Genomic DNA, 12,244 nt, shown 5'->3' with positions numbered 1-12,244 from the left:
TGCTTGATCCTATGACTTTTTCACTCTGTGCCAAATTAAGCAATTTGACCAACACCATGCTCATGACAGATGTAAAAACTTTACCTTAGTATATTTATAAACTGCTCTGCTGTTGATAGGAATACCAAATAATTCCATGAAGCCATAAAAATCTGTATTTTATGAAAAAGTTGTGATGAAAATTACATATAGTGTGAAACTAAATTTTAAAACAGTTTCAATCACAAAGAACTTCATTTTGTAAAAGATATAATGGAAAAAATACAGTAAAAACAGATTATTACAAATAAAATGTTATTAACTTCCAAAAGCTTAACTTATTTTTTTAAAAAGCTCAAATTAAATTTGGTTATGGGTAGTAACATTTAAAATAAAAGCACAATAGGACAGAACAAACACGCATTTATTATCAAAATGTAGATGTACAAGTTGCAAAACACCATAAATGTCTGGAACTGTGGGTGCTGTTAAAAAAATAAAAATAAAAAAGGCTTTCATGTCAGCAATGTTTTGAATAAAGTCTGTTTCTTTCTATTTAAGATCATTATCATCCAGAATAGTTTCATGAAAACAGAGACACATGTAACTTCACATTTTTTGTAACACCTAACTATGGATTTGAGCAAATTTGTGATGATTTTCGCTCTCCTTATTAAGCTGCTTTTAAACTCTGGCTCAGTCAGCTTATAAAAAGGTTTGTCTTTGTCATGGTTATAATGAACTACTAACGAGTTTGATCCTTCATCCACTAAAGTCACTACCAAAACTTTGACTTCGCCAGGGTCACATCTTGTACTACAAAGCAGAACACATGAAGCTAAAGAACAATGTCAATACATTCAAGCTGCAGCCTTTCCAATAGGCTTCATGTATTTAAACGAAATTAACGATTTTGGCCTTTTTGACACTACATTCACGTATTTACATCATATACATCTGTTATAAACTCAACAGCAGTTGCTCAGAAACGGCTGTGTCCAGCAGTTTCACAAAATTCCAGACTGGACCATTTTAATTAACAGAGAGGGTAATGTAAAGCCTTTGAGTTAAAGCTGGCCCGAATATAACTTTGTTTCTTGCAAGTGGCCAAAAACATGGCAATCTTTAAGAGGCTGCCTAATAAATGGTTTCAAGTTTTCTTCCAGGATTTTGAAAAGGAAAGTCACACTTATAAAACTGTATTATGTTGCTGATGGTAATTTTTCCAGTGGCAGAGTCGAAAGAAGAACAGGGTCATACGTGGAAAGTCTCAGTCGGTGCACTCTGTGGGTTTGTCCTTGGCTGGGGATCCTGCTTTTGGAGAAGTCAGATGTCCCAGGAACCAAGGTGGGGGGATGAAGGCATATGCAGAGAGGACCTGTCCTGGCCCTGCCAGAGTGGAGCGAGGGCCATGGCTCACTAGCTGCTGCAGCCTCTAGTGCAGCCGTGGCCCAACAAGTTGTTGTTACGTCCATCCTGGAGTTTCTCATGGCTCTGAAGGGATGCTCTGCTCTCCATGCTGGAAGTCTGTCCACTTTGATCCTGCTGCCTTCTTAATCTGTCAAAGGGTAAAAACATTGATATAGCTACCATCTGCAGATAACTGTACCAGAATGACAGCCCTTGTCTGCCCTGTGGATAGGCATGTACACTTGGGTATAGCATAGGTCTCTGCACCCTTCAATCTCTATTAACTCCCCAAATTGCCATTTATTTATCTTCTAAACAGTGATGATTACCTGCTCCTAAATATGTGTGGTTGTGTCATGGTAAAATCCTGCTCCCATTAAATCCTATGATAAATAACCAGCAGAGGAGAGTCCTTTCTCTGGCTTTAGCATCTCTGCTCAAACTGTAACTTGACAAAACCTCTGGGTAGTTCAAGACTGATGAGAGTTGTTGGCACAAAATGGCAGTAAGCAGCTGCTCCCCTCTGCTGCCCTACAAAGTTATCAGTAAACTCCCCTAATATATGAGAAAAAGACATGAGATTAAAATATATTCAGTTTTTCTCTTGTTATTACTTCAAATCTTGTCAAAGCCTCCTAGGTGGTTTCAAGGAAAAACAATACAATCTTACATTGCTTAAAGACTGCAAAGTCATCTTCTTTTGACATAATTTTCTAGAGAACAACAGCAGCCCTAACAGCACCCACACAGTCCCCACCAATCATTTTGTCATCAAGACCCTCATCATTTCTGTCCAACCCTGGTATAAACTTCTGTGATTGAAATGTGATTAATGTGGTATTTAATGTTTTCCTTCAAACACAGATACAACGCAGCCTTTCAAGAAGGGTGTAAATATTTATAGGGAAGATGGCAGGTAGAGACCTTTCTTTCTTTCTTTTTTTTTTTTTTTTTAATGTGAACCTCAGCTGGTTTGTAGGAATTTACTCTAATAACAATTTTTCCAAGTGCACCAGAAATAGGATGGCTTCCAGTATGGCTACAGGCCAATGGAGGATTGAGATACTAGAGGAAAGCACAAGAAACATGAGTCCCTAGCTGAAAAGCCAATGAGTTATCTTCAGTAACATTCACAACAAATGAGCTTAGGGACATTCTTTATGAGAAATTTGTCCATCATCTCCAGTTAAACAGCTTTAGAACCAGTTGTTCAAATGTATGTTGAAAAATGGTGAACACGGTGAATTTTCACCCAAGGGCTCTAAGAAAATTGAAATATATAGTTTCAGCACAGCTGAATGGAGTATGTAACTTACAGTAGAAACTGTCTTGGCACCAAGGAATAGAAGACAGAAAATGTGATGGCATTTTATTTATTTTTTATTATTATTTTTAATAAGGGCTTCAAAAGAGATCCAGGGGACTACCATCAGAAGTATTGAATCAAAGTCTTGAACCAACTTAGGGTCTGAGCTACTGGCCCTTATGAGGTCAAGGTATTTGTATGCATCAACAGAAGAAGCTACAGTGCTTGGGAAATAATGTTGCAGACTGTAGCTTGCAAAGCTCTGCAAACTGCTAAATAGTGGAGTAAGACAAATTTTGGCTCTACAGACATCTGAGGAACAAACGTGTTGATCTAAGACATACAGGTGTTTTCTCCCTGCATCTGTTTAATATTTACTTGAGGCCTAAAATGCAGAAAGAGAAGGCTGTTCTAACTGTTCTGTTAAAATTAAAGGGGAAATACAAAGTCTTTCAATAACACATAATACAGGAAAGCACCAATTATTTTTCTTTTTCTAACCACACAAACTAGCACAAAGGCAGCATCTAAGGAGGACAGTGTGAAAGGAGAGAAAAGAAGCCCATGCTGAGTTCAAAAGATGCCATGGACCAGCCTCAAACTTCTCTCTCTCTGCAGAGGTGGTTTCTATTGCTGATTTCCATTTATTTTCTTTTATCCTGTCCTTATTTCCCAGATCTATTCTTGAACCACAATTAGATTATGGGGGTTTGGAAGTGCCAAAGAAATACTGTCAGAAGAAACAATAGGTTGTTAACCTGATGATGTTGTAAAACTTTACCTGTTATTTAAATGTTTAAGAATTTATGAATCACTTTATTCAGTGACTAAAATTACATTAAAGACTTCACTATAGGAGGCTATAATGGGCATGCTAACATTCACAAGTGTCTCCTGGAGCTGGGAAATCAGACTAAGAATCAGGAGCTGCTGGTTCTTGGTCTACAAAACAGCTGATTCTACTTCTATGTCAGTCACCCTTTCAGAAAATTACAGCCCTCTTCTGTGCCTCAACTTCTCTCTTGACAAGCAGAGACAATATAGGGGTGTGAAGGTGAGGGGGAATTATATTTGTCCACAAACATCATGTGGTTTGAAGCTAGTCATAAATCTGAGCTGGATAAGTTGTGGCTAGGAAACAGAAACATAAAAGAACATTGAAGCCATGTCTGGACTGATAAAACCTTGTGTTCTTGTGAAATACATGGCACAGGAGATTTTTCTGGACAAACTAGTGACAGGGCATGTCAGCTCTTGATTAGGCAGAAGATGCAATGAGCAGGAATTTTTTTGTAGCTGCACATCAGATGTTGAGGCAGCTGCTGCCGAGAAGGATGGAAGCTGAGAGCTTTGTGCCTCTAGGTGCTGCTTGTGCCTCACAGGCCTCAATGAAAGGAGGAATTAGAATCTGGTGTCTTTGATGATTGAGAAAAGACAGTGACATAGATAATAAAAAAAATGTAATTATACTGCATAAGTAATTATGCATATATGCATCATTGAATACATAAAATTACAAAAGAGAATACACTGGTTAAAAGCTGGCATGAGTAATGTAATACTGAATGAAAAATACTGTTACAACTGTATCAGGCCAGAGTGAAATCACAAGCATCTAATGAAACTCAGTAACAAACTTGGGGACCATTTGAGAAGGGCTTATAGCTCAGCTTTGTTCACTAGAGGAAAAAATAAAAATACTGAAAGTTTGTCTTTAGGCTGCTTATTTGGATAAGTTCAATGAAAAGATTAAAAGCTGCAGATTCAACATGATTGTCAACATTTCAGTTTTGGTAAGAGACTAGGCCTCCTCCCAGATCACTGCAATTTCAGCAAAAAAACCCAAACCAAACAAAAAACCCAACCAAACAGAGCAATTGGTTTGTATTTCAGTCTAGCTCCAAACTGCAAAGAGGCTCAGGCCAAGACCTAAGCAAATCTCACCACAGCAACTGTGTGTCAACAAGCAGTCTCTTCAGTAAAAATATTGGTCTATTGCATAAGTGACATTTATCTCTTATTCATGCATTCTTGATTCCTTGGTGACAAACCTGGAGCACTTTTCCATCAGATGTTCTCAGCTTTTTAAAAAATACATGTACCTTGACATGATTCCTGTACTCATAGCAAAATAAATATAATCTGGGCCATTCTGTTTAAAAATGGCACTAGTGCAATAAATCATTTGTAGGAAACTACTTTCCACTGAAGAACTTATCTTGCCTTTAAGCTGATGCAGCTACAGGCTTTGATAACTTGATAAAGGCCCAAGGAGAATAAATGGCTTGATGGGGACCTAGTTGTGGATCTGAACCAGGTAGCTGTTCCTTTGCTGAATGCTATTGACTGAGAACACACACCAAGGGCCAGCTGCAGATGAAAATGTGAACAAGTGGTTCTAGTGGATAGTTATATAGAAAAAAAAGAACCTGCAGGGAAAAAAAGGATAATTAATTTGAACAGTGCCTATTGCATTTATTCCATTGTAATCCTGTACAGGTACATAAGCAGTCTTAGAGGCTGTTATGCTGGGAATTAAGAATGGTTCTGCTGAACAAACAAAGAAATAAACTGAGTTTTCCTTTCATTGATCCATGCAAAACTGATAGTGTGTGACACTGAGTGTTGAACCTCCTCTTCAGGAACAAGGAAGAAAGGCTGTACTAACCGCTACAGGAATGCATCAAGAAGAGTAACTGAACAGTCAAGTCTTGGGCTTCACCAGTATTTCTGGTACAAAGTGTCTGTGTGAGCTATGGAAAGGATTTAACTCTATTATGATCTTGATACTCAGATATTACAGTAGAATTTCAACAGTATTTATCTCCAGTGCTGGATCTTGAATCAGATATTGGTCAGTAGAATAACATTCAAAGGACAGGGAAAAAATTTTGGTCCAAAACGTCCTATTCCAATATAGAGCAGTGACATCAGGTTTAAAAAAGGTAGGTACTCTGTTTGAGAGCTGTATGGAGGCTGTTACCCTGCCTGTCACTCTTGTCTGTCTGTTTTGACCAGACAAGTAACACCCTTGTGTAGCTGGTGTCTCACCAATGGGTCTTGCCAGGATGTCAGTGTGAAACTGAAGCCTCAGAAAATTCAGGTTTCAAGCAGTGGACATACACTTGGCAAACACTGAGACAGAACTTCTACTGGCAAAAAGAGAATTCAAGCCAGGCAGAACTACCACTCTTCATTGACTTCCACATGTACCAGGTCCCACAAGACATTTTTTATTACAGAAAATTTGCAAGTGAGTTTGCCAGTGCTGCAAACCCAGAGTCCTGGGTGTGAAGGAAAGAAAATGATCTGAGTGGGCAGTAAATTTACTTTCCCATTTCTAGTTTTAAGATTTTACCTTGGTTTATTGATATTACAAACACTTTCCTGCAGAAAATATGTTTTTGCTTTTGTTTTGGGGAAAAGGTGGGTATAGCAAGACAAACTTTAGAAATTGTAGTTTTCTTGTAGGGAAAAAGTTTTATTAAGGGACAGAGAAGCCCTGAGGAGTAAATATGTCTGTGGAACATTTATCCCAAGTGTTCTTCACAAGGAAGGGGGTCAGAGGCAAGAACATATGGGTCACATCTATGCTAGTGTTTCAGATTCATGAGTCCTGGGGGACAGCTTGCTAAACAGTTAGAAAAGCACCTCAGTTCTATGATTTAGCAGTTTACAATTAAGCAATGCTGAAGTCTTGTCCAGGTGGTCTTCCTAGAAGACTAATTATGAACATGTCTGAATCAGGAGAAAAAAATAACGGTTCTATCATGGTGAATGACTGCTCAGAAGGGAACTATTTAGCTACATGTTTCTGTGCATGTCAGTGTTGTTTATCTACTGGAGCACAGACACAGAAGTTTTACTATGGGGATTTCAGAAAAACAGTGAAGAACCTTATGTCAAATACCAGATTTTTAGACTATCTGTTGTTAAAGATGGACTCTGAAAGATAGCATTCTCTCAAAATACTGCACTAAAAGCTTTTAATTCTCAATAGAAAAGATCTAGCAAAGAACATTTTTTTAAGGAGTTAGAAGAAGCCAGAAATTGACAAACATAGGCATTGTTATGTCCTGGTCACAGAAAATAGAGAAGTGGAAGTTATGCCATATATCTAAAATAGCTGGATATGCTGTTGTAAATATTGTAGCCAAACTGAAAATAATGTTTACAGAGTGTTAAAATGCCGTAAACGTGGACTCTGAGAGCAAGAACCTTGTTGTAGCAGAATCTCTTAGGGACATGCAGAGCTGGAAATATCCAGCACATCTAGCCAAGACAGTGACTAGTGGTAGGAAGCCAAGGCTGGAGTTAGTTATCTTGGCAAGGTGTGAGTTTTGTGCCTACTGCTATTATCCACTATTAGTTTTTAATTTTAGGTTTTATTCAATTAAGCAATGTTACATCAAAGTTTGTACACAAACACAAATGAAAAATGCCTGGGTGAATGAATTAGAGGTGGTCAACACAACTTCTTCCTTTAGGTGCTTGTGGTGGTGCTTTGATTCTGCCACCCTCAACTCTGCCTTTCCCGGATGACAACTAATCTGCCTTGATGATAACTATGCATCAAATAGCCCAGAATTTGCTTTCTAAAGACATGGAGATGGTTAGTAGCTGGTGGGATCCCTCATCAGAACTGGATTCCCCACTTGGTTACACACAAAAGATGAAACTTTTGGCTTAAATATTTTGGTACATTTGTGGCACTCTAGAGCCTCTATTTGCAGTCAAAAGGTGTAAAAAGAAAGACTTCATGGGACCTTCAAGTCTAACTGTGACAATAAGACTTGCTTATTTCTTCCTTGTGAAATAAATACAGACTATATCCCTGTGTTCCTCACATTTTTGAGTGGTTTATGCAGAGAAACTTGATCTGAAAAATCACAGAAGGATTTGGACTGTGAAGACTCAAAAGGTTTCACACTGTTACCACAAAGTCCGGCATCATCTGGGTATTGGTAGCCTGGAGTGTGATAGAAAGTATAAACAGAAAGCTCCTGGGTAGTTTGGACTTTACATATCTGCATAACCATCATGAGAAGCCGTATGTTTCCGTGCCTTCACCACCTCTCTAGACAACCATTTCCAGTGACCCACCACTCTCAGTTTAAAGAACTTTTTCCTAATGTCCAACTTAAATCTAGCCTTCTCTAGCTTAAAACTGTTACCCCTTGTCCTATTGTTACATGCACTTATGAACAGGTCTTCTCCAGCCTTATATACAGGTCTCTTTCAGGTGTTGGAAGGTTGCTATAAGGTCTCCCCAGACTCTTCTGTTCTTCAGGCTTAACAACCCCAACTCTCTCAGTCTGTCTTCATCAGTGAAGTGCTCCAGACCTCTGATTGCTTTTGTTGCCTGCCTCTGGACATGCTCCAACAGGTCCACATCCTTCTTGTGTTGGGGGCTCCAGAGCTGGATGCAGTGTTCTAGGTGAGGTCTCACCAGGGCGGAGTAGAGAGGAAGAATCACCTCTCTCGATCTGCTGGCCACACTTCTTTTGATGCAACCCAGGATGCAGTTGGCCTTCTGGGCTGCAATTGCACAGCTTTTGATCCACTAGAACCCCCAGTTCTTTAACCACAGGGCTGCTCTCTAACATGTCTTCCCCCAGCCTGTATTCATATCTCTGCCACTGTGGGGAGTAAGAAATGAATATGATTCTTTTTTTTCTGCCTGCATTTTTAAAGGTTTCTCTTACAAATTGGTTCCTGCTGTGTTCTATTTATGCAAAAAATTGAAGAGGCTGGCAGAATTTTACAATCATAAATTAGTGTTAATCTTCTCTTATATTCCCATTATTCTGCTTACCTGTTCTTATCTGCCAGGTTTTCACCCAACTACATTTTTTTAGTAAAAAGATAAAATAAAAAAGTGAAAAAAATGAGCTAAGCATCCTAATCTGGTTATTTTTAACTGAATAAGTGTATTTGGGAAGAGTATTTTTACTTTTCAAGACAAAATAGCCACCAAATATATCAGAAAAGAGTGAAAAATTCTGTATTTACATTCTTTTTTAAAAAGTTAACAAAAATAAGCTGATGAGTTGATCTTCCACAATGAAGGTGGAAAATGCAGAATATGAAAAAAGAAGAAAAAGCCTGTCAGCTGTGAAGATTAATTAATTAAACTAATTATATAACTAATTAAAACTATCTCCAAAGACAATTGCATATAGCCTTTTTTCTTCTTTTTTCTTTTTTTAATTAAAAAACCCTCTTTGTACCTATCAAAGGAGCAGTAACCATGGGAGAGTTAAACAGCTGGCTCTTCTTTTTAGCTTGTACACAAAGTGATCTCAGTAGTTTTTTCATGGAAACAGAAATCACTGAAATATGTATGAATTTCTTAAGCATTTTCAAGTAAACAAGGCAGGCAAAAATCTTGCTCAGTGCCAAAGAAGGCTTGGGGCAGACCAGGGCAGTTGTTAGGAACGACAGGAGCAGGCTTAACACTCATCTCCCAGCAACATCAGAGCTGAGTCACACAACTCCAAAGCCAAAATTAGAGTCTGTATTGTCAGATCATTTCCCCCTGCTCTAGGGTTTGTGTAGAGAAACAACATTTATCAAGTGGCTTTAAATGGAACACAATGCTGCTGTGTTTGTGTAACAGCAGGTGTGCATTTTGGGAGACCTGGGTCCAAGTAGTAACCTCATGAAGTCACTAGCAAGAGTGGACGTCACGAGTCTTTAATTCTTCCTTGATGATATTCATATTTAAAACTTGCTTGTTCTTGGCCCGCCCACATGTGTATGTGTGTCTCAAATACATTTGCCACACAGGTCATGTTTGGTGCCATATGAGATGTCCTGGGTTACCTGACACTCAGAGAACCAGCAGATGCTACAGCAGAGCACAAATGACCTGTGTCTGTGGCACTGGCAGCCAGGTGTTCAGTTTTGCAGAAACAAACTGGGACCACAACTGTGGGATGGATCTGATGCCAGCTGATGATGGAAAGATTAGCTCAGGCTCTCTCTCCAGGACAGAGGCACTAACAGAATAATTAGATCCAGTATAAGTTATCCAATATATGTGTCACAAATCAACCTTGGGAGATACAAGTCTCTCCTTGCTGACTACTGAAGAGACTTAAACTAAATACACAATTTTAACATTTGTTAATTCAAAGGAATACAGTCTTGTTGCATCACTAGAAAAACAGATACTTTTTCTCTCTGAACTATAGATTTAGGTCCCTTCCTGTCTGGTAGCTGTATAAGTTCACCACACACTTCACTGCCTAGCAGAGTCAATTTGCTTCTGGATTAGATCTAATTTAAACCTACGCTGTTCAGGCGGGCAGAAAGCGAATAGTCCCAACACAACACGCGCCGATGAACTCTGCCAAGAGCTGGGTTCTGAAGGCACTGAGGAGTACAGGGGCACAGCTGCCTGTCCATCCATGCAGATGTGACTATAGGCTCTGAGTCTGCCAGCAATGGCTTTTCTGCATAACTTGGGCTATATCTTTAAAAGTACTTTGGCATCTAATTCCCATTTATTTCTGATAATTTTGAAAATCTTGTGTACGCCCTTTGGGGTAGGAGTCACTCTGTGTCTAATCAATATTTAACTCAGTCTGCCTTTGAACCCAAACATGTACTCTTGGTACTGACTGCTTCAACAGAGTCACCATCTCAGGTCTGATTTCCTAATACATGATGTATGTGTTTTGATAGCTCAGTAGACTATCATGTAATCATTCAAATAACTCCATTTTAGCTCCATTTAAAATTACATTACTGGGGCACAAACTAGAAGTTATGCTTTATTACACCTTCTTGTATCATTGACACTCATGCCATTTACTCCCACCCTTTCCAAAAATCCATGGGGTTTTTTTTAATATGCTTACAACATGGGTTATTGATTCAGGTTGATAGTTTCTACTGAGTAATTGCACTCACTAAATGCCTGTGAATATAATTTCCTATCAACCAGCAGTTTATAATCAAACATAATGGGTTCAAGTGCACATACACTGTCAGTGACATGTGAAATACTAGTATGTAGAAGTCAAGTGACAAATGATACTGAAAGCTGTAGCATGTAGACCTGCAAGGTCTTGCTATCTCAGCTTTACTTTGGGAATTGATAAAGCAAAATAAGAGTGAAGAGATCAAGTAAATAAATGAAAACAACAAATAACAAGCAACCATTTAAGAAAATTAAACCAAAACAAATTAACACCATCATTAAAGCCATGTTCAGACTAGAAAAATAAGTGTCCCTTAGAAGTGGGTTATTGCCTGTCCAAGACCAGGTGCATCCTAAACAGTAACTGTCTTGTTCATCCACACTGTAAAATGTGAGCTAGTTTTTCTAGTTTAGGTATGTCTGTAGAGGCACATATAAATACAACAGGAAAGCAGCTATGAAATTTCCTAATAATGTAGTGGTTATTAGACTTTGTGGGACCACAGGGAGCAAATTTCCTTTCTAGTTAGTCAGAATGCAGTGTAAAAACTACTGGCACTGGCCCATGAATACGGATATTTATCATCAGTATGTGGGCCAAAACTAATTTTCAAGGAAGGCACTAATTTCTTAGCCTGTATTGGGTGTATATCCTGAAGGATGCAGGCTTACTCTTTTGAAAAGCTGTCAGCAGGGAGTTTCCAGGGGCTGCTGTGAAGCACTCCCTTCCTTAATTCTTCTGGTGAAAGTTTCAAGATAAAGTGATCCTTCGTGTCAAGTCCAAATGAAATCTAAGGGTAGAAGGACAATCCTTTGTTCGCATCTGGAGTTCGACCTGCTTCACTGGAAACATATTCTCAACCAGTATCATCTCCACTGAGGCCCTGGACCTCGGGGCTGGATGATTTTATAGAGGAGGTGTAATTAAGAGACATGTTAACAGGCAGCAAATCATGGCAACAAGCATAATTTTGCTAATAGACCGAGAATTTAAAGATAAATAGTAACCTGGTGCCTGTGGGCCAGCCAGCCATCACCAAAATGTGGCCATTTAAATCCACCTCATTTCTTCTCTTTTCTTCTCATGCCTCTCCCCTAGTGCTAAGAGGATCCTTGTCCAGACGTGAGGAAAATATTAGCTGTGACAACCTATTTGCATGGCAGCATTGATTTCCTTAATGTGGCATCTCTAATTGAAGCTGCAGCTTCATGGGAGCCATACAGCCAAGAAGTTAAGAATTAGGGTATGTGAAACTACAGACTTGCCCTGCCTGATTATTGAGACCTGATTAATAAACATTGTCAGATTGCAATAAGCATCTGGGAGGAGGTTGGTTCAGCTCTACCTTTCTCCTATTCTAGCAGCTTCCAGGTATCAGAGCCTATGAGTTTCCAGGAAGCAGTCACAGCCTGCACTGTCCTCTCTGCTGTCTCATCCCTCTCCACCTATTCCTCATGCAAGATTTATCCATCAGAGTCCAAAACTGAGATCCACAAGAAGTCTACTTAACCCTGCAGCTCTTTCATTCACTGGAGCGTGGACAAGTGCCAAAGGAGACCTAGTTGGTAGGGATCACATGGTGTAATTCACAGTCTTTAGTTAATCACTAAACTTCCCTACA

General features: G+C 39.0%; 1 protein-coding gene across 1 annotated transcript in view; it reads right to left on the bottom strand.

Annotated features, from left to right (window-relative positions):
• Positions 1-1,398: 1,398 nt before the first annotated feature.
• Positions 1,399-12,244, bottom strand: part of STK32B (serine/threonine kinase 32B) — a 140,816-nt gene continuing 129,970 nt past the window's right edge. The window contains exon 12 of the mRNA XM_010003139.1: positions 1,399-1,537. Within this exon, the coding sequence (XP_010001441.1) occupies positions 1,399-1,537 (139 nt within the window). The remainder of the gene's footprint in view (positions 1,538-12,244) is intronic.

Source organism: Chaetura pelagica, unplaced genomic scaffold (genome assembly GCF_000747805.2).
Source record: "Chaetura pelagica isolate M959 unplaced genomic scaffold, ChaPel_1.0 scaffold147, whole genome shotgun sequence".
Taxonomy (NCBI): Eukaryota; Metazoa; Chordata; class Aves; order Apodiformes; family Apodidae; genus Chaetura; species Chaetura pelagica.
This window is presented reverse-complemented; position numbering and strand designations above follow the sequence as displayed.